Raw genomic sequence first — 24,260 nt, 5'->3', positions numbered from 1 at the left:
GCTCAGAGCCGAGACCATCCTGCGTCCTGCCTCCTTCAACCCTATGGACATGCCCGCGTGCTTCCCGTTCGTCATGGTAGATTCCCTTTAGGGAAATGAAAAATGTCACTGCGAATAGACTAACGAAGCGTGTCCCGTCTTACTGCGTGGCGCACTGCGGGCCGCCCTCATCCTCGTCCTCGTCCTCCCACTCCCCGCCGTACCGCGGGTCGCCCTGGTGAGCACCCATCTGCCGAGTATGTTAGCTTTGCTTTCTCCCACGATGGCGAAGAACACTGGTGGAAAACGCACCTTCTCGATGTCTGCGTTCTCCTCGTACTGCACCTCATCCACCTCGTCGGCTTGAATGGGCGCAGCGGGAGGGGGGAGAAGCTTCTGGAGAGCGTCGAAGTCGCTGTCCTTGGACAGCCAGCCGTCCTCGGGGAAGTCGACCTTGACGATCAGATAAAGATCTCCCTTCAACTCCCCTCTCTTCATGGGCATGCCCTCCGACGGGACCTTCAGGACGTCGCCGGGCCGGAGGATCTTGCCGCGGGGGTGATCGATGTGGATGCCCCTGCCATCGAGGTGCTTCAGCACCACGCGTGAGAAGCCGCACAGGGCCTCGGCAAGGGTGACGTGCAGGTCGGCAGAGAGATCGTGGCCGATGCGGGTGAAGCGCTCGTGGGGCTCTTCGACCAGATGGAAGATCAGGTCGCCGGGGGTCATGTCGGGCAGCTGGTCGGCCTCGCCCTCCAGCACAATCCGCTCGCCCTGCATGGAGCCGCGGGGGATGTAGAGCTCCAGCGCCTTGGTCTCCTGGACGGTCCGCTTTCCCTTGCACTTCTTGCAGCGGTCCTTCTCCTTGTAGTACATGCCGGATCCCTGGCAGTGGTCGCACGGGATGACCTCCTTGCGGACAAGGCCGGGACCAATCTGCCGGAAGGCCTCCTGGCGGCCGATGCCACGGCAACGGTCGCACTTGTTGGGCTTGACTTTCTCCTTGGCGCCGGAGCCTTGGCACTGAGGGCAGACGACCTGCTTCGCGGCGGCGAACTTAACCGTCTTGCCCTTGTAGAGCTCCTCCAAGGTGACCTTGTATGGCTGTTCCTCGTCGGGACTACGCCTCGGGCGGCGTGGCCCACCGCCGGGCATGCCACCCATGCTCATGCCGAACATCTGCGATAGTATGTCATTGAGATCGACGCCCTCGCCTGCGGGCCCGCCGCGCGAAGGGTCGAATGCGGCCATGCCGTGCGTGTCATAGAGGCGGCGCTTCTCCTCATCACGGAGGATCTCGTAGGCTTGCGTGATCGCCTTGAACTTGGTCTCGGACTCGGCTCGGATTTCTTCGGGAACCTTGTCGGGATGGTGTTGCAGCGCCAGCTGGTCGCGGGGGTTAGCATCGCATCTGGGGCTCTCAGGAGACAAGACGTACTTTTCGATACGCCTTCTTGATATCGTTGGGACTGGCCGACTTGCTGACGCCGAGGAGAGCTGAAGATCACGAAGCAAAGGTCAGTCAGTATGGGGAGTCGGCGCTGCGGCGTGTGCGGATAAGCGGGAATGCCGCCTGCGGTGGCGTACCGTAGAGATCGACGTCCTCGCCAGCGCTGCTGCCCGGGCTGCCGTCCATTTTCGCAGATTTTCTCGCGGGTTTCTCAGCCGCCTACGAAGGGGAAATTTCTCGGAACCTGCGGTATCGCAGATTCGCAGTGGCAAGGCAGCGTGTGAGGCCGCGTTGGTTGGGGTGGTCTGCTGAGGAGGGGCCGCGGGTGCAGGTTGTGAGCAGAGCAGGCTGCTGTGGAAATTTTATCAAGCAAGCATCGGAGGCGGCGGCCCCCCCCACGTCAGATTGTTGGAAAAGCGCTCCGGTCAGATAAAACATTCGCCCTTTTTTTGTTTTAAGTTTCCCCCTTCTCCGTAGTTGCAAACGCCCTTGAAATCTGAGATTAATCATCAGAGTCTTGTGTGACAGGTGGCTTTCATCGCATGTGAAGTAGCCAGTACTCCTACACGGCCGTCAATCTGCAGAAACGGGGACGAAGAGTCCTTGAAAGAAGGACTCAACGGAGTACACTGCGCTCCATCGGAGTCGTGTGTGATTGATTGATCGCACTAGGTGCGGTTAGGTAGTTCAGGCAGACAGGTCCTCCATAACTGAGGTAAGGTACGTACAGTACAATACTCCACAATTCAGGTATCAGCGAGGTCCACCTGCCTTCCTATCAAGGCAAGAAGCACCAGCCACAAGAGTGGACGACCCCAGCAAGCGAATGCGGCCAAGAACTGAAATCTTGGACTGGCCGCTGTGGCTCAGCTCTTCTTCCGGCTCTTCCCAAGCATACCAAGTGCTGCTACGGAGGACCAACCGCATGCTTGAGCACGAGCCGCACCGCTCCTGGAGGAAATGGAGACGGCCGTCCTGAGAGGCCGGGGACTCTCGGGGAGGCCGCTGTACTCGGCCTTCGCATGTCGATGGTCATGGCGTCCCCATTCGCGTCCCTATTCGCGGCACCGTTCGCGTCCTTTGCCTTACCCTGAGATCTCGCCCGCCAAAGGGGACATGCTGGACCTTTATGAGAAGGCCAGCCTTGACGTCTACGATATCCGCAAGCGTTTGTGGCCGAACAAGAGGCAGGCAAGGTTGCAGATGCCTAGTAAACCGTGCCGAACCCGCTTTGCGCCCTCGCCGACCGGCTACTTGCACCTGGGCTCGCTGCGCACGGCCTTGTTCAACTATCTGTTCGCCAGGGCAACCTGTGGCCAGTTTGTGCTGCGCATTGAGGACACAGACCAGGTGAGATTGCGTCTCGGTCTCTTCTTGCAGGCTTCCTTGACCGGCACTGCCCTGATTCGTTTACTTGAATCCACCTCTTGATACTCACCTATGTACCTGCAGAAGCGCCTGGTGCCGGACGCAGAACAGAGACTGTATGAAGACCTCAGGTGGGCCGGCCTGTCATGGGACGAAGGTGAGTCCTCCTCCAGTGCCTACCTAAGGTACCTGGCCCCTAGCCTGCAACACCGCCCAACGAGCCCACCCGCTCACATCTCGGGAAGGTCCCGACCTCGAGACTTCAAACGGGCCATACAGACAAGTAAGCGGGCCCCTTCGCCGGAATGTTGTGGCTGGGGGGCAGCTTCACGCTGACCAATCTCAGTCTGAAAGGCTGCATATCTACAAAGAGCACGCCGAACTGCTCTTGTCGCAGGGCAAAGCATACAAATGCTTCTGCCCGCCCGAGACGTCGAAACAAAATGAAACAGCAGCCAGCGAGACGTCGGAACAAAATGAAACAGCAGCCAGCGAGACGCCGCAACCCATTCGCGAGCCCTGCTCGTGCCGCTTCATGACGCCCCGGGAGTTAGATGATCGTGCCCGCAACGGGGAGCAGTTCGCCATCAGATTCTTGAGCGCCCGGCGGCCGGTCTGGATCGAGGACTTGGTTTACGGCTCCTTCTCGTGCCAGCACCCCTCGGATGACTTCATCATCCTGAAGCGCGATGGTTTCCCCACATACCACTTGGCCAACGTCGTCGACGACCGCCTTATGAAGATCACCCACGTCATCCGGGGAGCTGTATGTCGGCCAGTCTTCCTCCCCCCTGTGAGCGAGTCGAACCGACTGACCGTCTCCTCACTGCAAACAGGAGTGGCTCATCTCAACACCAAAGCACGTTGAGTTGTACAACGCCTTTGGATGGCAGCCTCCCCAGTTCGCTCACATCGGCCTGCTTGTGGACCGCCACCGGCAGAAGCTCAGCAAGCGCGAGAACTCGGCCAACATGGCTTGGTATCAGCAGCACCACATCCTCCCATCTGCTCTCCTTAACTTTGCCGTCCTGTTAGGCTGGCATGGCCATCCAGAGGGCAGCGAGGTCATGAGCCTGCGGGAGATGGTCGAGAACGTAAGCGCTGTCCTTGACGTATTAGCGCGCCGGACCTGAGAGTTCCTTGATGTCTGACCCAGAACATCCCTTATATAGTTTTCCCCAAAGTTCAGCAAGGGCGACATAATAGTGGCCCCGTACAAGCTGCCACATTTTCAGCACCAGCACCTCCTGCGTTTGGCGTCAAGCAAAGACCCGTCCGATCAGGCCCTCTTCGAAACCCATCTTCTCAGCCCGGTCAAGGCGGCCATCGCGGCCGTCCAGACAGCCAAGGACGACGGGAGCCCGACGGCGCCAGGCGACATCCCGACCGGAGAGATCGGCCAGCAACTCCCCCTCCGTATCCTGGACGAGCCGTTCCGCACCGACCTCCTACGCGCCGTCCGCGACGCCTGGGAGCCGCTCTCGGACGACCCGTCGAGCCGCTTCCCGTTGGCCGTGTCCCATCTGCGGTACTTCATCTGGGAGCTGCCCGAGACCAAGCTCGAGGCTACTCTACGCGAGGGTGCGCTCGCGCCCGTCGCTCCAGGCATGGTGCGCGACGCCTTGGCGTTCCTGAGCGTCAAGGTTGGCGCCGTAAAAGAGAGCAGCTGGAACGGCGACAAGCTAAGCCAGGTGCTGAAGGCGGTCGTAGCCGATCCGAAGTATGTGCGCCTGTTTGGCGACCTGGACATCCGGCAAGTCGGGTACAAGCCGATGCGGTGGGCGCTGCTGGCCATGCAAAAGGGCCCGAGCATCTTCCATACAATGGAGATGCTGGGCCGCGAGGAGACCCTCAAGAGGTTGAGCGTTGCGAAGGCGGTCGCCGAGAAGGTGGCTGCTTCGATGGTGGATGGAGCACCGGCGGCGGATGGAGCACCGGCGGCGGATGGAGCGCCGGCTGCGGATGTAGCGCCGGCTGCGGATGTAGCACCGGCGGCGGATGGAGCACCGGCAGCCTGACTTTGGAACATACCACCATTCATTGTCTTTCTACATCTCCCCAAGCTGGACAAACCATGTACAAACAGAAGGATAGACGCCCGGTTGGAAGTGTATGATAAGTGCAGATAGAGATCTTGATGTGACGCGACGGATGTTCATGCAATACCAAACCACCCAGGTTTTTCGCGCGCCGGCCCTTTGCGCCCTCTACCGAACGGCACCATGAACCCGGAATCCCTTGACTCCTTCCCAGCGTTCTCGTCCCCCGCAACCCCCCCCTCAATTACCACCTTCGTTCATCACGCACCCGCGCTCGTACTACTGCTACTGCTGAATAACTGCGCCTTGACCTCGGCCGCGACCAGCCCGGCCCTCTCCTTGGCCGCGATCTGCTCCATGTCCTGCACGATCTTGTCGATCGCCCTATCCCTCGCCGTCTTGCCCGCACCCAACCCCTTCCCTCCTCCTCCAACACCACCCGCAGTACCACCAGCCCCACCACTACCACCACCACCACCACTGCCGCCACTGCCGCTGCCGCTCCCAGCGGCGCTAATATCCGCCCCCGCGGGCCCGAACCCATACGCAGCGGCCGCAGCGGCGCCGCGCCCAGACCGCGTCACGCTGGCCGCGGCGCCGAGCACGCGCTGCGCGACGTCGCACATCTGGCTGCTCGCGTAGTCGCGGTTCGTCAGCAGCGGGTTCTGCGCCAGCGTCGCCACCCAGTACTTGCTCCACAGCAGCTCGAGCAGCTTGGCGTCGAGCGTGCCGCGGTAGTGCTCGACCTCGAGCGCGTAGTACTTGCTCGCGTGCGCGCCGAAGTCGTCGGCCTTGGTCAGCGGCACCGATTGCCCGCCGCCACCGCCGCCGGTGGTGGTCGCGGCGGTCGAGATCGAGGGCGCGGTCAAGAGTGGGGAGGAGGAAGAAGAGGTGGTGTTGGCGGGGTTGTTGTCATTGTTGGGGTTGGCCGCCGGGGCCACGTAGCCCTCCGGGTAGGTGCGGAAGGCGCCGATGTCGACCTTGTTGGCGGAGATGGTACGGTCCGGGTCGATGACGACGGCGACCATGGGGCCCTGCAGCTGCTGCAGCTGCTGGGTGGCGACGTCGATGCCGGACAGCCAGCAGCCGTAGCCCGGGTGCGAGTGGTACCAGCCGATGACGTTCTCCTGGCGGGACTCGTCGCGGCAGAGGGACAGGTACTGCACGAGGTACTCGTCGGCGTCGCTCTGGGCGTTGACGCGCGTCTCGGTGCCCTCGACGGGCAGGCGGAAGGCGTCCGTCACGACCAGGGCGGGACCGTCCACATAGCCCTGCATGATGCCCATGACTTCGAGCGAGCCGCCGGAGCGGGCGTGCATGACCATCTTGATGAGGGCGATGGGCGAGATGCGCACCGTCGTGAAGTAGCGCGGGTCCGAGAGCCAGGGCCGTGTGGGGTCGGCGCATTGGCGGGCAGAGTCGAAGAGGGCATCGCGCTTGCGGTCGACCAGTTTGTCGGTCAGAGGGAGCTCTGCGGTGGATGGAAGGATGGGAGGAGGTGTTTGGTCAGCCGCCGATTTCCAAGAATTACAACCGAATAATGAACGAGCAGAAGAGACTGTAAATTACCCATGTTGATTGCCAGTTCTCCCTCTCTCTCTCTCTGCAAGTTGAAGCAGTTGTGAGAACCGGGTGACGATCGGAGCAAACTGTCACAAGTCGGAGTGTTGGGGTCCAGGTGGTTGAGAGGTTGCCTGGAACGGATGGAGGGGCGCCCTGCAGTGGGTGGTTGCTGAAGAGGAGCTGCGATAAGATAAGAACACAGCTGCCGTCAAGGTGCCTGTCCAAGCACTCATGCCCCACGCTCACTCACGCAGTGTCGTTCTCTCGTCACAGTAGGCAAGGTGCTTGGGCAGATGCAAAATCAAAGTCAAAATACCGCCGGCATCTATTGCTAGCCAACTGAAGCAGAGCGCCATTTCCTAGGTAAGACTAGAATCAAAAAAAACCACCAATGCGCCTGAACAATGCAAGACCATAAAAGCAGCTCGCCGCCTCCCACTCCCTCTAATATAAGGTATTTCGCCTCTCCCAAACCACCAACAACACGTGTAAAAAGAAAAACAATTATTTACATCACCATCCACCACCATGGTGTATGAGCCCAAGCCCATTACCCTCTCGCCCGACTACTCGAGCTCGCGCTCGTCAACTTCCTGCTCACCACGTTCTCCTCCTCCCCCTCATCCGCCCCTTTCTCAGCGCCATCACCGCCACCAACCAGCACCACCGTGTTCTCCCTCTCCTTCAGCCGGTTCGCCAGCGCCTGGATCTTATCTCTCAGCCCCGCACCGCCGCGCCCGGTCCTCCTCCGCTCGGGACTCTCATCTGACTTGCTGCCGCCCTCCGTAGTCGACCGTGTCAGCGCCGACGCCGATCCCACAGCCAAGCCACTGCTACTACTCCCCGGCCGGCTGGTGGGGCCCTGACTGTGATTCCCAGGACTATGACTCCCGCCTCCTCCTCCTGCCGCGGTGCCGCCGCCGCTACTGTTATTACCGAACGGCCTCGACCAGCTGCCCGCCGACGCCGGACGGAGCAGCGCGCCCAATCCACCACCACCACCGCCACTCTTACTATTCCCACCACCGCCGCTGCTCCTGCTGCTGCTGCTTCTCCCCAAACCCTGCCCGTCAGGCGGCCCGGGGGGGGTCACAGACAGAGGCGTAGGCGGCGCGACCACGAACCCGGGCACTGCAGCTCCGCCGCCACCGCCACCGCCCGCGCTCAGTGGTACAGGACCGTGACCCTGCGCCTGCACCGAGACGTGGTTGCCGAGGGCGAGCCGTCCGGAGCGGTGTGAGCGCGCCGACGAGGCCACGCTCGAGCTGCGGCTCGTGGCGGACGAGGGGAGGGGGATAGAGGTCTGGGAGCGCCGGATGGAGCGGGGCGGGGAGCGGGAAAAGTCGATGGGAGGGGCGGTGGCGGCGGCGACGGCGGGCGAGGAGGCGGAGGGGTTGGCGGCGCCGTAGGTATAGGCGTACGAGTTGATCGAGGACGAGTCGTCGCCGCTGGCTTCGCGTGAGTCGACCGAGGCCGAGGTCGGCGTGAGGGTGGCCGTCGGCGTGCCGAGGAGGACCGAGTTGGTGGCGAGCTCGCGCAGCTTGGATTGTTGGGCCGTGTTGGGCCGGTGCTTGGAGAACTTGTTGCCGATGATGGCGCCCGTGTGGCTGATGAGCGCTTTGATGACGCGGCTCTTGAGTGCCAGCGCGAGGTCGAGGTTGGACCACGTCTTGTTGCGGTACTCGATGGTCGGCAGCCGGAAAACAAAGTCGTGCACATCCTCGAGGTTGCGGTCGCCCTTGCCCTTGTAGCTGAGGCAGAGCACGACCGAGGGCAACTTGATGTAGGCGAAGGTCATGTAGTTGGACGCGCGATCCATCATCTTGGACAGGTCGTCCGAGTGCTTGGCCTTCTCAGGCTCGGTGGACCTGTGTCGCAGCGTGAAGCGCGACGACTTCTTGGAGTCGCTGCTGATCGAGGCGCCGTCTTTGGACGAGAACCCTGTGGACGACCGGCCGACGCCAGGTAGCGGGGTGCTCACGCGCAGAGAGTCATGCGACTGCTTCTTGTTCAACGACTTAAACCCAGTGCCGGATCGGAAGAGCCGGAACGAGGTGCCCTCGCCCGAGTGGATGCTGAGTGCCTTCTGCTTCACGGATGCTTCGTCGGGATCAGATGTGAGCGTGGGTCGCAGACGGAGCTCGAGAGATCCTGCCCGCGTCGCAAAGGGCGCGTCGTCCTTGTCTTTATAGGCAGTCCCAAGTCGGACAGGCTCGGTCGTGTCCTCCTCGTCAGCCTCGTCTTCGTCCTCCCCTGGGGCAGATTGCTTGAGCATAAACGGCGAGTCGTTCTTGCCGTTGGAGCCCTCGCCGCCATCCGTGCCTGGGAAGATGTACTCGAACAACTTCTTGCCGATCTCCCGCTCCAGCTGGATCTTAAGCGGGAACAGCGTCACCTCGAAATGATCCATGACGGGGATACCGGCAATGGCCTCGAGCATGTTCCAGTACACCCGGATCATCGGCTGCGTCGCCGGGTCGAATGCGCCCCGATCTCTGTCGACATACGGCGCCACCATGGTGGGGTAAATGGCGTCCGGCAGCAGGTTGAGCCCGAGGATCCTGCCCACTTGGATCAGGTTGATGTGCGACCCGTCCGAGTTGTCGATCCGGTCGTACTCGACGTCCTTGAGCTGCAACTCGACGAGCGGCTCGTTGTTGTCGCGGATGAGTTGCCAGACGATCTCCTTGGCCATGATGCTCCACTTCAGGAGCGCGGTGCTGGTGCTGTTGTCAAACTTCTTCTGCGACGAGGTGATGGCCTTCATCATGAAGAACAGCTCGTCCTCGCAAGCCGCCAGGTCGCCCTCGAGGACCTCCCGGTCCTTCCAGCCCTGCTCGTCCAGTTGCCTGGAATGGACCTGGAAGTGCGTCTTGATCTCCTCCAGCTGCCGCACCCGCTCCTGGAGCTTGATAACCATCTCCGGGACTCCCCTAAGGTCGCTGAAGTCGGAGGCAAGCATGATCTTCTCCAGCCTTTCGTTCCGCGTCTTCTCCAGCGGCTCACTGTACATGAGCAGGTCCAGCACAATCACGTAGATCGCATAGTACTGCGACGAGTTGCACAGTGCATGGGCCTGCGGGAACTCGACCCAGAGGTTGTCCGTCCTGCTCTCGGTGGCGTCCGGCACGGCGGCGCCGGTGGCCTCGCTGGTGTTGACCTCCTCGTTGTACTTGAGACGAAGCGTGTTGAACTTGTCGTAGCGCAGCATGGCCGACGTCTTCTGCACGACACGCTTGAAACCGAAGGGGTCGGACTGGAAGTCGAACATCACCTCCATCGGGACCCAGGGCGGCCACGACGAGCCCGAGGGGGTGCCGTAGGTATTTCCCGAGTACATGGACACCAGCTGCGTCGAGAACCACTTCTGATGAGTTACGAAGAACTGCGTGCTGTCCATGGTGACGAGGAACCGTCGCTGGACCAGACCGCTGACGTCGTCCGACATCCTGCTCTTGTCCATGACGTCCACCACCTTGAGCTCCATGCCCTTGGAGGCGCTGAGGAGGACGTGTTTCTTGTTCTTATCGCTCTGCAGCTGGATTTGCGGCGCGATCAGGTGGACGTGGTAGCTGCTCTGCGTCGTGAACTCGTCCGCGATGCCGCTCGAGAGATCGGCCATGGATGGGTGGGCACCATCGTCGTTGTCGCAGCTCGTGAACTTCTTGCTGTCCTGCAAAATCCTCTGAATGCGGGCCTCGATGTCCTTCTCAGCAGTGCGGTCTGCCACGTTGGCATCCGGAGTGCCGCCCGCGCCTCCTGGGGTCGAGACGCCCCCGCCTTTACCATTCTTGGACTTGGCCTGTTCTTCCACGAGATCCAGGATGAACTTGACCGCGGGACGGGAGAGGTAGTACATGAAACCCCTGCGCTGCCCGACCTGATGGATGTAGCGCAGGATGATGTTCCTCAGAGTGTTGTTCCATTTCAGCTGCATGTTGTGCACCACGAAGCGGTTCTTGAAGTCGCTAGCGAACTCTGCAGCGGCAGGCGTCGGTACGCTCCCATCGAGGCTCGGAGAATGCCCGGATGACTCCTCCGAGTTTGCGGACTCCCGATCTTGGCTGGCTGAAGGGGAATGCGGCGCCATCTCGTCCAGCATGCCGAGCAGGAACGCTTTTTTACCAGAGAGGACTGCAGTGTGCTGGTTCAGGGCGTCAAGCTCCGCCCGGAGGTCCGCGTCGGCAGCATCTCCGCGCACGAGACGAAGCTCAATCTCCCCCAGGGTCCGCTTGTGTGTCTCCATCTGCTCGTTTAGCTGCTCTAGCCGCCGGCGGATGAGCTGAGATTGCACCCTCCTAGGGTCGTCGTCCTGGCTCATGACGCAGAAGTGCGTAGGTTCCTGGCCGAACGGGCTCGTTCGGTCGGGATCACCATCGATGACACCGTTGATGTCTGTCTGGCGGAAGTAGGTAATGCGAGGCGCGAACGCCAGCGGCAGGATCTTGGTGTCGGGGTTGGGTTCGGTCGGAAGGATCCAATCCAGCTCGACAAAGTCGTCCATGTCGATCCACGTCAAGTCGTTGTCAGGGATCGTGAAGCGGGAGAGGTCGGGGCCGTCTCCTTCCTGATCGGTGATGAACGTCGAGAGCGAGTTTCTCCTCACGGAGTCCGCTGTTGTGCCTCGGATGCTAGCCGAAACGGCACGGATATCGGCCGAGACCAGATCCAGCTGCCCCGCGTGTATCTTCATGCCGCTTGTCTTGGCATGCGTCTTGCGGCCGCGGTCCTTCGTGTTGAACTCTTCTCGCCTCTGATGCAAGTCGAGGATAAAGCTGTCCAGTCGGACCTTGATGCCAGTCGCCGAAACTGCATTTTCAGAGTAGTCCTCGGCATCCTTATGCTTGTAGATGTGACTGAGAAACAATGGCGCCAGCAGGAGGTTGTACTTGATAGTAGCAAGATGTCTTCCAAACTTTTTGCTGTTCTTTTCCCGGCCCGGCCAGAGCGAGCCCTGTCGGATCGGGAGTGAAAGGGGCCCGGAGAACAGAGACCACCAGGCGAAGAAGTGGGTGAAGAAACGAGGAGTCAGGTGGACAGCGTTGTAGCTGCGTGAGGGCTCAGTGACCGACGCTGACCATTCTCGGTCGACCGGAGCGCGGACAGCCACGGACAGATGAATGTGCTGGCTGCGGAAGCCGCGGAAGGCGTCGTACGGAAGACCGTTCTGAGGTTTGGCGTGCTGCGGAGACTTAAGCACAACCTCGTAATGCGGCTTGAACTCGAAGCTCCTATTGCCTTGTTCGATTGCTCGCTCGAAGACGAGGCCGGCCAGCCACTGCACTTTGCCCGAAAGTTTCACGACGACCTTCCTGAAAGCTGCGCCAGAGGTATAGCTAGAGCCGCTCATGATGCTCTCGTCTTCGCCGTGTTGACGGCGCGACTCGCGAACTTGATGGCTGTAATCGGGGATCGCCAGGACATACTCGCCGCTGTCGACGGACATGAAGCGCTTGGGATCATCAACGCTGTGGATGTTCCATCTCACATCGTTCCGGAAGCACATGAGGAACCCTGCGCCGTTGCCGGTAACCTGGTAAGGGTCCCTGCTACCCTTCAGTGCGAGATGGACGTCGCCATCGCCACGCCACGCCACCTTGATCCGAGAGTGGAAGTTGAGCCGGATCTTGTCCCAAAACCCGACCTTCTCAGAGGGATCGAGCTGCGGCTTGGTCATAGCCTCGATGGCCATCATCATGTCTTGAATGGCAGGCTGATACGAGGGGCCCCAGGTGATGCGTGTTGGGTTGGCAGAGTGGATGTCGATGGTCATGTCTGAGAAGGTTTTGACGGGCCCAACAGTCCTCCGCACGTCGATGGCGAAGCTCCCCTCGTTTGACGCTATCGGGTCCACGTTGCGCGGCGGCACGATTGGAATCCTGATCGTTCGGGTCGACTCTGCACCCCGGTATTCCTCCGCAATGACAAAGTCCGTTGTCATGGCAAGGGCGGGCAGGCGAGCAGATTGGCTAGACTTGGTTGCTGGGACATGCAATAGCGGCAGAGGATAATCTCTGAGGGACACCCTTGCCTCTCCCATGCTGACCTGGAGGCTCATGGGGACCAGAAGCGTGTACTTCATGTCCCTAGGCATGCCCTTCCCGACTTTGTGAAGGAAGTCCGGCAGGTCCTTCATGGCGAAGGAAGGCTTGTCAACAACGACCTGCAGATCGCTGATGAGCGTGGCCATGAGTGCGGGCCGTTGTGGCACCTCCAGGATTTTCTCGCTGTCCTCCAAGTCATCCGGGATCTCGTCGACGCCCCAGAAGTGAGAGCGCATGTCCTTGACTGCACTCCTGGCGAGCTCATACTGCTGGTCAATGCGCCGCTTCCAGCTCTTGGCGTTGTGCAGGCTCAGTTTATGCCTTGCCTCAGCGATGGACACGCGAGCATTTCCGCTGATGGTTTGAGATGCGCCCTCCGGATCGTACCTCGGCACCCGCCCGCGCATGTGCCCTTCACCGCCAGACCGCCGTTCACGGTCGGCGCTGCGGCTTCGAACATGAGAGACGCCGGGCGTTGGGGGTTCCCCCTGCGGGGCTGCCGAGCGGGCCCGCAGCTTCTTAGACAACCCCCTTTTCGCTTCTTCCTCGTGAATCTTTTTGACCTTGATACGGAAAGCATCCTCGCGCGCCTGGCGCTGCATCATCTCAACGAGGCCGGCACGGTAGATGACGCCAAGCTTCCACTCGAACGCGCCGTCTTCCAGCTCAAAGAGGACATTCTTGGATCGAAGTGAGACTTTTGGCACGTTCTTCGGGCCTTCCGGTCCTTTATCGAGAATATACTCGTTGGTGCCGGTTTTGAACCTGTGGTGGAGCTGTAACACGGACTTGAAGGTATTGACAAAGTTGTCCGTTATCTTGTACACCACCATCTCGTGGGGCACGGCCAGGCGGATGTTCTCTGTGACGACGTCAAACAGGCGCTCTTCGCGCAAGCCGCCACTGGCGGATTTGTGCCGTGACTCGCGGTAGTCCAGGCGGAGATTCTTGATACCGACGACCCTGGCCCAGACCTGGCGCATTCTTGGGGCTTCGGCAAACAGGCGGATCAGCTTCGCTTGTAGGAACGGCGACGACCACCGATGACGGCCTGCCTCCATGTTATAGATGCGGAGCATCATCGGGGGGTCGGAAGGCAAGTCAGCCTTCACCTGGATGAGGGTTGCTCTGAAGTCGACGGTGACTAGCTCTGGTGCAGACCTCCAAGACTCCGCGTCACCAAATGAAAGGTCAGGGGACATGTTATTCATTGTCGGTGACAAGTGGCCAAATACCCGCCTCTGCGGCGACATCGGCGGGGTCATCGGCTCCGTGGTGCTGGTCTTGCTGGTCCTCGTAAATGCTCTCCGTAGACTCGAGAGGGCCACCCCGACGGCGTAATGGCGATACAAGGAGTACTGCACAAGCAGCGTCCTGATGTGCGAGTAGACATGGAACACCGGGCCCTGATGGTCGCTGGTGGTGGATAAGGCAACTTCGAATTTGGGAATGTTAACGAAGGGCTCGAACTCCCACTTCTCAGCGGACTCGACCATGAAGACTTCAAAACCCCGGGCAAGGAGCGATATCCGGCGACCGTCGCCTTCGTGGTGATACTTCTTCCGCGGGGTTGTCGGAACAGCCTTGAGCAGGTCGGTCGTCTCGGGGGACATCATCCCGCGGCTGCTGGCTCTTCGTCGAGAGGGCCGCCTCTCCAAGCCGCCCAGTTTCTGGGCGCGATAGTCGGCGGACCATGAGTCCAGCTGGATGGCGAACCCCCGCGAGTCTTCGGAAATCTCCTTGTCCACCCCCGCAACCTCAATACTGCAGTCTGAACACTGGAATTGGAAATGCAGGAGCCAAGCGGGCAGAGCGCGCAGGAAGTTGGCGTGCTTGGGGGTCTTGGACACCGCGCGCTTGTCGGGCTCGACGTTGAGCCGCAGCTGGCGGACAATCTCGCGCACGCCATCACGGATCTCCTCCCTGACCATTTTGAGGGTGAAAGTCTCGAGATTTCCAGTGGCGACGACGTGCACGTCCGGCGAAGCGTTGAGTTGCACCTTCAGTTCAAAAGTCTCGGTCTCAAGGAGGTCGAATCGGCTCCCTGCCGAGGTCTGGTAGTACAGATTGTGCGTTTGGACCCTCATGGTCGCAGCCAGGGAGTAGTGGAGCTCCTCAACGGTGGAATGGAAAGACTCCATATCCAGAGACACGGAGGATATGGATGAGATGATGAGATCAAAGTCGTCGGGATCGGTTGATTTCTGGACCGGCGGAAGCGCTATCCTCACAACCGGCTCGTGCATGGAGAACTTGATGTTCGCTTTTGGAAGCAGACGCGAGATGAGCATGTGCCGCTGCTGAGGCTGAGATCTTGACGGTTTGGGTCTCCGCTGCAGCAGCGCCAAAAGAAGAGGGAGGTGGCGGGGGTCAAGATCGACAGACGGAGAGGTCACCACGGAGTTGGCAAAGAGGATGTTTGCGTTCCGCTGCTCAGCAGTGCCCTCATCGGCCAGCTCCACCGTCTTGGACGGAAGCGTGGTTTTGGCCGTCGTGGTAGCCATTGGGATGTACATGATGCGTTCGGGCTTGCCATGCCCGTCGTCGAGGGCCACCGAGATGGACAGCGCAGCGGCCAGGGCTTCGTGGGCGATGTCCTTGGAAGGGAAGTACATTCTATGCGCCGCCGATTTGGGATCCAGGCGATGGAGATCGATGCCCACTTCTTTCATGGATGCGGTGAGGAGCATCGGCGAACCCGCAGGTTTGACGCGGTCGATCTTCTTGGTCAGCCCGATGAAGCTGACGGCGAACTGAACTTCTTTGATCCCCCGCAGGACGGAGCTGACTAGCTCTTTCCAGTCGGAAACGGTCTGCATCAGGTCGTGGTTGGTGCTCCCCGGAACGTGAAGCTCCTGAATCACGCGGTCGACAACCATGTCGACGGGCTCCGCTTGGGCGAAACCCGGGTCGGTCTGGGATCTGATCTTTTTGTATCGCGCGATGCTTTTGCGGACATCGTCGTAGGGAACATGGAGGCGGCCGAGCTTGAGCGCTATCGCAGCGTCGCGCAGGCCGTCGAGAGCTTCGTACAGATAACCGTGGATGTTCAGGGTCGCGATGTCTAGCACCTCCAGCGCCTCGCCCCCTTCCGTCGTAAACAGCATGCTTCGCAGGGTCATTATCCACTCGGCTTGCTCGCTCTGTCGCTTCCTCTCCCCCCGTCCCGGCAAGAAAAAGCGGGCACGATCGACCATCTTCCGGCGCGTGTCAACGGCAACGGTGAAGCTGCCCATCTGCAAGCTCCCGACCCCAGCAATGCTCACGGTCGAGTTGGTCGCCACGACGTCGACCATGCGGAGCCAATTCAGGCTTCGATGCAGGCGCTTGATGCGCTCTTTGACCCTTGTCAACCGCTTCCATGTCTGACTCCGCTCGTCCAAGCCGGTATCCCGCCGCACAGGCCTCGGCGTCCTTGGCGTGCTCGGTGTCGCAGGTTTCGAGTCTCGTTCGGCCACGTCGGAATCGGAGTCCCCGTCTTCGGACGCAGCCTCCTTTGCCTTCGCCCTCTCCATTTCCTCAGCGTCTACCGTCACAGCAAGCTCGTCCACCACAACGCTCAGCCAGGTGGGTTGGGCGAAAGTCGGGCGGTGGACGTTGAGGCCCAGGCCGCGGATCTCGATGCGGACGCCATCGCGCGGGGTGTAGGCGAGCCGGCGGAGCGAGAAATAGCCGACGCGCTGGATCGAGACGCCTGTGATGATGCGAATGACGGCAAAAAGAACGAATGACGAGAGATAGAGCAGGACGAGAACGCCAAAGATGAAGGTCGGGTTAAGGAGGGCCATTTCGACCGAGCGTGGGCGACAGGGACGGGTACATGCGCCAGCGGCCGGCCCGCATGACCGTCACTGCGTAGCGTATCTGTAGTCGCAAGTCGCAGGGCAGAACAGATCCAGATCCGCGCAGTCCTCGAGTCGTCCGAGAGTCGTCCGGGCTAGCGGGGGGGAGGTACGGCCCCGCCTGTCGTCTTCACGCGCGTGGCATGATGAGCAACACCATTCTTTGAATCCGGTCGTTCTCGTTCAATCCCAGTGACCTATGTACCCTTCGCTGCAGGCCGTGCCGTAATTTTTGAGACGCTGCGGTTCCGCCAACGCTGCGGCGCAGAGATCGGCCGCCGCAAACGGCCACGGAACCAAGATAACGATAACAGCCGGGCAGTTCGCGGGCGCTCAAGCAACCAAGATGTCGAGAGGACCAACGGCGAAGAAAAGGGCAGCCCGAGGGAGGGAAACTGTCTGCGATACGCGCCAAGGAAATTACTGCGTAATGAGCAACTGGGTCCCATTAGTGAGCGGCCAGGATCGAATTCCCATGTGAGCCCCCACTAAAAGCCAGCTTTACACACTGTTACCTCCGGATGATGTATCAGCCTGGTAAAGTCGCACCTGATTTGGATAACGTTACCTGCCTGGGCACTGCAGATCCCTTGCTGTGGGTAAGGGAGAAAGGGGGCAGGACCCCACAGTGACGCTCTCTCGGAGTTAACAACACTCGAATGGAATGCGGGCACCAGGTGCCCTGTCCTGTACCATACCTCGAGCAGTGTCGGGTAGGCAACGACTTCAGCTAGAAAATCGCGACAGTGGATCTAGATTTTCAATCTTGCATATGGACCTGCTTAACACGGAAGTAATCCGTGCAATCCTTCGCGACCGCACCCACCCTCAAAATAGAACTGGGTCGTCTGGTTTGTTTAATTCCAGGTCAAATGCGGCGCCTTGCTTTGGACCCCACACATGGTTGCACATTGGACAAACTCCCATGCATCCCGTCATGACATCCCGCTCCGCACTCAATCAACGCACACGAACCCTGACATCCTCACTGGCGAGCTCAACCGGCCCATCCGTCTCCACCAAGCTCTTCGCCATCATCTCCACCGGCGCCTTCCACGAGCCCGGCTGGTAGCCATAGCCGACCTCCCTCGTCACCTGGGCATAATACGGGTAATCATGTCCCTGCTGGAACTCGCCGGCCGGCGGATGACGATGGTAATCATGGTAAGTCAACGGAGCAGGCGGAGGTGGAGGGTAATGGTAAGGATAACCGTTGCCGTTGCCGTCGTTACCGCCATTGCCGCCGCCGCCGCCTTGCTGCTGCTCTTGCAGTCTCCTCCTCTTCTTCGCCAATTTGCGGAAAAAGAGGTACCCCAGCAGCACCAACGACACAAGCCCGAGCGTGGCGCCGACCGCCGCACCGGCTATCAGCCCCGCCGGCAACTGCTGGGCCGGTGCTGGCCCCTGGCTTTGAGAGGGCACCACCAAGGAGGAGGAGGCGGAGGATGATGAGGATGAGGATGATGTCTTCTGCATGGTTGAATTGGCATCTGTGGTTGTATTGCTCGCAGGGACAGGCCAGGACGTCGACGACGTCGAGCTGGCCGTCGACGCGGAGGAGCTCGTCGTCGTTGTCAAAGTGGTCGTCGTGGCGTCGGCGGAGTCCGTCGTTGCCGTTGAGGGGGACGACACCACCGGCAGCGGGGTCACGGGTGAGGCCTGTGCTGCGCGCTTGAGATCACCGTACTGGATGTTGCAGCGAACCGCGTCTTTGCTCGCCTTGATGGTCGGGTCGCAGGTGGTCAAGCGCGGGCAGCAGGCCTCGGCGGTGCCGTCCTCGAGGTTGGTGCAAGGCACGGAGCTCGGATCGTCGCAGTTCGAGGGCTGGTCGACGTGGCAGATATCCGCTGCATCGCTGTTGGGACAAGGGAGGCAGGTGAGCTTGATGTTGCGAGGCAGGTGAGATGAGGAGAGGAAAGGGGAAGGGAAGACGGACCTTCCGGCACAACACCAACCGTTGCCGAGGTATTGGTGGCAAGAAGGGAATGGCTGGCCGTGCCATACACCTGGCGCTCCGTTAGCGGAGGATACTTCGAAGGGGGCCATGCCACTTAGGAGGCTAACAGCAAAGTGTCATGCTAGGATTGCAGATGGAATTGGATGCATTGGAGCCAAACGCATCGGAGCACTCGTCCCTTGCGATCAGGAGCGGGAGGCCGCCTTGACCTCGCGGATTGGGTCCTAGAGGCATTGTTCGTCCTCCTGTCCAGTTGCTCCAGCTACTGGGATCGACTGGTCGCCGTTCGAGTAGTCTAATCTGGCTGTGCCGCTAAAGTTGTGCTCATGAACTTCGCTGTCCAACAGCAGTTCGAGTGTACTACGGCAAAAATGGAGAGAACAGGGACGAGCGCGCGTTGATCCGTGACACCGCCATGATATATCCCTCCAAAGCCTTGCTGCCCATACACGCCATGCATAACGAGCCCTGTCTCCTTTCGTTACCTGCGTCTGGGGGCGACATCGCGAGTTGCCCCTGCAGCAACAATCCTCCACAAAAAACCGCCACGATGTAGAATGTCGGCGGAGACGAATCCCGAGTACAGAGGTTCCGCGCGGATATTTTAAACAGTTTCTGCATTTTTTATGCACGTCGGTAGGCGCCGGGGGGAGGCAGGGGGAGGTCATGCAGCATTCAGATACACTCAGCGAATCGCAAATTGTTGTTGTTCCCGGCGCTTCGGTTCAGGGCGCCAAGCAGTATTTGCAGCCGGACCTCGACAACCTGAGGCTGCATCCACTTCCTTGTGGCTTGATGGGCGGGAATTCGGTTGGCGTGGTTGGTCTGAGTGTGGCGACGGTGGTGGAAGCTGGTAACAGGTAGCGTCTTAGGCGAGACTCCACCACGAGGCTGCTGATGGTCGAAAGCGGGCCAAACCGAGGTCCTGCTACCAAAGCAAGGTGCTTTGTTGACTCGGAGCCTTGCAAAGGCTACTCGAGCATTTCGGGGCCTTTGTCATGTTCCGCGGCTCTCGGGATCCCCTCCCCGTCCTCGCTCTATCTCCTTGGTGCTTTGGGTTGGCCATGTCGAAACGCGCCGGCACAAGATCTGCGATCCCCATCGCTGTACTGGCGGTTCATCATTCTCCACTTACGTCCGGCCTCCAGCTACGCCAACCTGCACTGCGTCAGGGCGCCAGGCTGCCCGTTGAGATCAGACCGTACGAAGACGCGGCCTCGGATGCGGAGCTTGCCGGCGGCAACGGCAACGGCACGGCCGGCTCGGGCCGTCCACCCACAACTGAGGAGGTCTACAAGCCCGCGCATGTTTCAGTATCTGTGGCACGGTGATTGGAACATAATGCCCAGCGGCTGGCCGAGTGTCAACTGGTCGTGCGAGGAGAGGAACTTCTCTGGTCCCCTTGGGCGAAAGCCACGCAGCGGTTGGGTTGGCGTGAGGTGTTGCCCGGTGGACTGGCCATGGCTTGCCGAGACACGGACGAGGGCAATGTCATCCGCCTGCAGATGGCTCTGCAGCACCAGCTCCCTGAATTGCCGAGCCTAAGCGAGTGAGGGTCGAAAAAATCCAAATGGTAGTGCTCAAAACCAGCGGTGAGCCAATATCTCTCGCCTTGAAGCTGGCCGTTCGCGCTAGGGGTCTGCCACAACGTTGGCCATGGGAATGCCAAAGACCGAGGCGGTCGGGACATGTAAGGGGGTGCATCGCATGTGGGCCATAGGCGGCATGGTGATGTTGATGGAGCTCCGACCTGGGCTTGCCGCGCCATGTTCCAGGACTATCAAAGCACATGTTAGACCGTCGTTGTGCGAAAACATGTAAGTGACTATACACCCCTCTTTCATAAGGGAGGGTAGCTTACACTATCCTGTCACAACTCAGCCCTCGATTCCTCCAAAATGGGCTGGGCTGGGTCTCTGAAGCCAGCTTATGCCTTGCTGGAGGATGTCGTGCTGCGCTGCTCATCCTTTTTCCGGCTTTCAGCCTCGCGGAGCTCCTGGATGCGGTCGTTTATAAGGGCGATATCGGCTTCTACACGAAGCAACCGTTCCTCAAGTATCTTCTCGTAGTCTTGGTCGGAGATTGGAGTAACGGGGCTCCATCTTGACCAGAACCCCTCTTGCGGAGCTGGGGGGGCATTCGCGACCCTCTCGGCCCGCCAGTTGGCGATGGCTTGGCCCCCAGCTCCAAATAATGAGAACATCACAGCACCCGGGATGACATTTCTGGGGCCACCTTTGACGGTGTCAGTAGACCGCTACTCACAGAGCGTGCAGACACTCACGTAGCAAGCCGCCCAGTGTTCCGGCGACACCGCCTGCCACGGTGCTCGCCTTCAATTTGTCTCGAGGCGTGGGCTCGTCGGCGCCAAGATATTTCAAGCCCACCTGCCTGGACGCTGAGATGGGTCAGAACGAGACTGCACCATGTCGTGCTGTCATGTTGTAGCTCACCGTAGTAGCTAGAAGCTAGGGTGAACCACTGCACTCCTGCAACAGCCGAGAAGAGAACGGGAGGCGCAGAACGGATGATGCCAGCCGCGGCTCCGGCAAATAGACCACACGCGCCTAATGCGTGTCAGAGACCGAGCATGTCTGGAGAATGCAGCGACAAGCAGGCCATGAGTATCATACCAAAGGATGCGCCGACCTTGAGTGACGGGACAAGAACCTCAGCCAGCACGGGGGGGAGTTCCTGCCCCTGCCGTGCAGGTGCCTTCTCTCTCTGGCTTGGTGTCTTGCCTACTGCTGCAGGAGTCGCTGGTGCATGGGGCTGGCTCTCATGACTCTCGGGTTGTTGCTCGGCCGTCGGTGCTGGGAGAACAATACGCTTCATCCTGTCTCCAGAGAACAGATGAAGAAAGAACGACGAAGGAGTGAGGGCTCGTGATATGGAAGTTGAACCGTGTGCTGCGCATGGAAGTCCGCACGATGGGTGGTGTAATCCGCACAATATGCGGATCCGTCAACCTTTGGTGGGAAGTGAGACGCAGCGCAGGATCTGCTCGACAAATGCAATGCTGCTGCTTCCCCGGTCCCGCGCTAAGCTATTTTTGCCGTGGCGGGGCTCCTTGCCCAGACTTGCCCCACCCACGCTCCTTGCCGACAGGGAGAAAAAAAAGTCAACCCTGATTCCTCAATCGAACCTCACCTTAATAATTTTTCGCTTCTGTCCGCAAACTGAAAACCACCTCGATACTCGGGCAAACCACATCGGTTGCGCGAATCCCGCCCATTCGCACCTCCCCTGTTCCGTCTCCGCTTGCACAGCATCCGGAGGGCCGCATCCTCCTCCTTTCTCACTCCGAGCAACCACCTCAAGTCCCTTTTATCGCTGGAGACCCCGCAGCTCCGGCCGACTAGCTTCTCACAGCGCGCTCCGGTGGTACGTCGAAGCGCGCGTGGGTAGTGTAGAAACACCGCAATCATGGGTGAGCACCGCCGCCGACCATCCCCTGCCTCCCCTCCCTACGGGGCTCCCGCATCGCTTGCCGTTGCTTGCTGACCCAGATATACAGCGCCCAAGAAAAAGGAAGTCCAGAAGCTGTCTCTGGGCGACTTTCTGAACGATACCTGTGAGTTGCCCCTCCGTGCCAAGGCTGCCGCCGCGCTCAGCCGCCCCCCCGGCTGCCATGCTGACCCCGATCTTTGCAGCATTGGGCCCCTCTACCTCCTGGGCCGACGAAGTTGAAGACACCTTTGGTAAGCATCGCACCCCATGGCACAATGATTAATTTGTTTTTGTACTGATTTGTTAGCCTCCGGTGCGCAATGTTTCCATGCAAGTTGGGCCTCTTGACCGAGAGATACTAACTGCACTTAGGCACCCAACCACTCCCCCCTCCAGAGCGCCGCGTGCCAACGAGCTCGTACGGCGCCAGCAATGATCGTGGTATGTCTTGCTGTCCTCTGGCCTTTCAGGACAACCATGGCTGATTCTTGTTCATTCCAGGTTACCACTCGCTGCGCGAAAACCTTCCCCAGAAGCTGCCCGAGAAACCGCCCTTCACCGCTCATCTGGGCAACCTGTCCTACGATGCGACTGTCGATACCATCACCGAATTCTTCGAGGGCTGCAATGTCCTGAGTGTGCGGATCATCGAGGACCGCGAACAGAACCGGCCCAAGGGCTTCGCGTACGCCGAGTTCGCCGATCTTGAGGGCCTCAAGTCTGCTCTCACCCGCGATGGACAGATCTTCCAGGGTCGCAGCATCCGCATCAAAGTCGCTGAACCACGTAAGTGTTCCTTGCTGTTTCCGCGATTGTGCAGTCGCCGGCTAATCATTTCCAGCGAGGGGCGGCTTCGAGAGACCCGAACGCGAGCTCGACTGGTCGCAGCGGAGGGGCCCGCTAACTGATATCCCTCCCCGCGGCGGCGATCGGCGTGGTCCGTCCGACCTCGGCGAGCGTCGACGTGAGTTCCAACCCGCCGACGACGGCAAGGTGAGAGATTTCAACAACTGGGAGAGGCGCGGCCCGCTGTCGCCTCTGCCTCAGCAAGAGCGGCCCGGGTCTCGCGAGGGTTCCCGCTCCCGCGCCATGGATGCTCGGTCCGAGTCGTTCCGCGGCAACCGGCGAGTCTCGCCTGCGGCCTGGGGCCCCGGTGAAGGCCGCCAGGACGGATCCCGCCCGCCTCGCCGCGAGTTCGGCGACCGCCCGGAGCGCCCCGAGCGCGTACCCACCGCTGCCGAAAAGGATCCCAACTGGCGCAACAGCATGCGTCCCGATGCATCGATCAAGTCGCCTGGCGAGTCTCGCGAAGGCAGCGAGGCGCCGCCTTCGCCGGCCCCTGCCGCTGCTCTCCCCGCCGTACGGCCGAAGCTAAATCTCGCTAAGCGGACCGTTTCGGAGGCGACTGATGCGGCTCCTGCTGCCTCAACTGCCGCCGACCCGAAGTCTAGCCCATTTGGTGCGGCGCGCCCCATTGACACGGCGGCGCGCGAACGCGAGATCGAAGAGAGGCGCCAAAGAGAGAAGAAAGAGGCCGAGGAGAGGGCCAAGGAGGAGAAGCGCGCGAGGGAAGCCGCTGCCAAGGAAGCGGCCGAGAAGGCTGCTGCTGAGAAGCTTGCTGCTGAGAAGGCTGCTGCTGAGAAGGCCGCTGCCGAGAAGGCTGCCAAAGAGAATGGAGTGACAGAGTCCCACGCGGATGAGGCGAAGACAGCCCCTCAGGAGACTGCCCCTAGCCAGGCCACAAACGAGCGGAAGATCCCCATCCGGCCTCGCGAGCCTCGGGAGGCACCCAAGTCGCGGGCTGTCGAGAGCGGCAACTGGAGGCAGCCATCCGGGGAGCAACGTGCTCCGTCCCGCGGCGGTCATGCTCTCCCCAGTGGCCCCCGCCGTGGCGGTCCGCCTCGTGGACCTCGGGACTCGGCCCGCCCTCCTCGGTCAAACGGCAACGGTCCCGCGCCGCAGCAACCGCAATCTCCCAACGTCGACCAGGCCCCGTCGACCCCAACTGTCGATGAGGATGGCTGGACCACAGTCCCCAACAAAGGCCGTCGCGGACAGAGTAACCGTGCAGTGGCCTAAGCACGTATAATCCGCTCTACCTCTTACGGTCAGTAGCCCCGACTCTCCCGTCTCTGGTCAATCTGGTCTACGCAGACCTTGGCGGGTCCTCTGGTGGTGGCAGTTACACTTGCTCCAACAAACCATTACGCCGTTATGTCGTTGGCTTGGATAGCCCGGCATCACCTCTATCGACATTGCCCGAGATCTTCTCGGACGCAGTCCGAATCTAGGCGAGATTTCCGGTCCCGCTTACCCCAACCTCAGCACCGCTCATCTGCCCTTTGCGTCTTGGGCCATACGCGCCCAACCATTTGCGTTACCCGACTCGACCGGGCTATCTCACCTCCTCACGACATCCTGCACTGTGCCAAAAATTACACGTTGCTCGCGACTTTTGGACCATGAAGTTTATGCACTGAAATGCGGCGCGGATCTCTCACCCTAAAAAATAAAAAGGCTTCTTCTACCCACGCGGGCCGGCGGTCAGATGCATATGGATGCTGGTTT

General features: G+C 60.4%; 8 protein-coding genes across 8 annotated transcripts; 2 read left to right on the top strand and 6 right to left on the bottom strand.

Moving 5' to 3' along the window:
• Positions 1-35: 35 nt before the first annotated feature.
• THITE_2119176 (uncharacterized protein) lies at positions 36-1,872 on the bottom strand. The gene is made up of 4 exons (XM_003655416.1): positions 1,567-1,872; positions 1,418-1,476; positions 292-1,365; positions 36-229 (listed from the first exon to the last, which is right to left on the bottom strand). Exons 1-4 carry the CDS (start codon positions 1,613-1,615, stop codon positions 140-142), a joined length of 1,272 nt encoding a protein of 423 aa, XP_003655464.1. The 5' UTR covers positions 1,616-1,872; the 3' UTR covers positions 36-139.
• Positions 1,873-2,312: 440 nt separating this feature from the next.
• Positions 2,313-3,832, top strand: THITE_2119173 (uncharacterized protein). Its single transcript, XM_003655415.1, has 4 exons — positions 2,313-2,779; positions 2,882-2,954; positions 3,043-3,080; positions 3,144-3,832. The coding sequence occupies exons 1-4, from the start codon at positions 2,390-2,392 to the stop codon at positions 3,663-3,665; spliced, it is 1,023 nt and encodes a 340-aa protein (XP_003655463.1). The 5' UTR covers positions 2,313-2,389; the 3' UTR covers positions 3,666-3,832.
• Positions 3,833-3,870: 38 nt separating this feature from the next.
• Positions 3,871-4,967, bottom strand: THITE_2119171 (uncharacterized protein). The gene has a single exon (XM_003655414.1). It carries the CDS (start codon positions 4,836-4,838, stop codon positions 4,077-4,079), a length of 762 nt encoding a protein of 253 aa, XP_003655462.1. The 5' UTR covers positions 4,839-4,967; the 3' UTR covers positions 3,871-4,076.
• On the bottom strand, positions 4,957-6,568 carry THITE_2119170 (uncharacterized protein). The gene has a single exon (XM_003655413.1). The coding sequence runs from the start codon at positions 6,159-6,161 to the stop codon at positions 5,097-5,099; it is 1,065 nt and encodes a 354-aa protein (XP_003655461.1). The 5' UTR covers positions 6,162-6,568; the 3' UTR covers positions 4,957-5,096.
• Positions 6,569-6,621: 53 nt separating this feature from the next.
• On the bottom strand, positions 6,622-16,712 carry THITE_2119169 (uncharacterized protein). Its single transcript, XM_003655412.1, has one exon. The coding sequence runs from the start codon at positions 16,229-16,231 to the stop codon at positions 6,950-6,952; it is 9,282 nt and encodes a 3,093-aa protein (XP_003655460.1). The 5' UTR covers positions 16,232-16,712; the 3' UTR covers positions 6,622-6,949.
• A 179-nt stretch (positions 16,713-16,891) lies between these two features.
• On the bottom strand, positions 16,892-18,807 carry THITE_2119167 (uncharacterized protein). The gene is made up of 3 exons (XM_003655411.1): positions 18,350-18,807; positions 18,222-18,291; positions 16,892-18,140 (listed from the first exon to the last, which is right to left on the bottom strand). Exons 1-3 carry the CDS (start codon positions 18,474-18,476, stop codon positions 17,246-17,248), a joined length of 1,092 nt encoding a protein of 363 aa, XP_003655459.1. The 5' UTR covers positions 18,477-18,807; the 3' UTR covers positions 16,892-17,245.
• A 1,404-nt stretch (positions 18,808-20,211) lies between these two features.
• Positions 20,212-20,966, bottom strand: THITE_16500 (uncharacterized protein; the record flags this gene model as incomplete). The annotated part of the gene is made up of 4 exons (XM_003655410.1): positions 20,212-20,477; positions 20,527-20,640; positions 20,696-20,809; positions 20,876-20,966. Coding segments are annotated over 4 exons (585 nt in total), but the record flags the coding sequence as incomplete, so codon positions are not given.
• Positions 20,967-21,386: 420 nt separating this feature from the next.
• THITE_2119158 (uncharacterized protein) lies at positions 21,387-23,994 on the top strand. The gene is made up of 6 exons (XM_003655409.1): positions 21,387-21,672; positions 21,760-21,816; positions 21,896-21,943; positions 22,065-22,133; positions 22,194-22,478; positions 22,534-23,994. The coding sequence occupies exons 1-6, from the start codon at positions 21,669-21,671 to the stop codon at positions 23,769-23,771; spliced, it is 1,701 nt and encodes a 566-aa protein (XP_003655457.1). The 5' UTR covers positions 21,387-21,668; the 3' UTR covers positions 23,772-23,994.
• Positions 23,995-24,260: the final 266 nt, after the last annotated feature.

Source organism: Thermothielavioides terrestris, chromosome 4 (genome assembly GCF_000226115.1).
Source record: "Thermothielavioides terrestris NRRL 8126 chromosome 4, complete sequence".
NCBI classification, from domain to species: Eukaryota; Fungi; Ascomycota; class Sordariomycetes; order Sordariales; family Chaetomiaceae; genus Thermothielavioides; species Thermothielavioides terrestris.
This window is presented reverse-complemented; position numbering and strand designations above follow the sequence as displayed.

Coding starts and splice junctions, on each gene's coding strand:
- THITE_2119176 (XM_003655416.1), bottom strand. CDS start 1,615: ATGGACGGCAGCCCGGGCAGCAGCGCTGGCGAGGACGTCGATCTCTAC. Junction 1,366..1,417: donor TCAAGAAGGCGTATCGAAAA/GTACGTCTTGTC, acceptor CCCCGCGACCAG/CTGGCGCTGCAACACCATCC. Junction 230..291: donor AGAACGCAGACATCGAGAAG/GTGCGTTTTCCA, acceptor CATACTCGGCAG/ATGGGTGCTCACCAGGGCGA.
- THITE_2119173 (XM_003655415.1), top strand. CDS start 2,390: ATGGAGACGGCCGTCCTGAGAGGCCGGGGACTCTCGGGGAGGCCGCTG. Junction 2,780..2,881: donor GCATTGAGGACACAGACCAG/GTGAGATTGCGT, acceptor ATGTACCTGCAG/AAGCGCCTGGTGCCGGACGC. Junction 3,081..3,143: donor CAAACGGGCCATACAGACAA/GTAAGCGGGCCC, acceptor GACCAATCTCAG/TCTGAAAGGCTGCATATCTA.
- THITE_2119171 (XM_003655414.1), bottom strand. CDS start 4,838: ATGAATGGTGGTATGTTCCAAAGTCAGGCTGCCGGTGCTCCATCCGCC.
- THITE_2119170 (XM_003655413.1), bottom strand. CDS start 6,161: ATGGTCATGCACGCCCGCTCCGGCGGCTCGCTCGAAGTCATGGGCATC.
- THITE_2119169 (XM_003655412.1), bottom strand. CDS start 16,231: ATGGCCCTCCTTAACCCGACCTTCATCTTTGGCGTTCTCGTCCTGCTC.
- THITE_2119167 (XM_003655411.1), bottom strand. CDS start 18,476: ATGCCTCTAGGACCCAATCCGCGAGGTCAAGGCGGCCTCCCGCTCCTG. Junction 18,292..18,349: donor TCCTAGCATGACACTTTGCT/GTTAGCCTCCTA, acceptor ACGGAGCGCCAG/GTGTATGGCACGGCCAGCCA. Junction 18,141..18,221: donor GGTTGGTGTTGTGCCGGAAG/GTCCGTCTTCCC, acceptor TTGTCCCAACAG/CGATGCAGCGGATATCTGCC.
- THITE_2119158 (XM_003655409.1), top strand. Junction 21,944..22,064: donor CGAAGTTGAAGACACCTTTG/GTAAGCATCGCA, acceptor AACTGCACTTAG/GCACCCAACCACTCCCCCCT. Junction 22,134..22,193: donor CGGCGCCAGCAATGATCGTG/GTATGTCTTGCT, acceptor TGTTCATTCCAG/GTTACCACTCGCTGCGCGAA.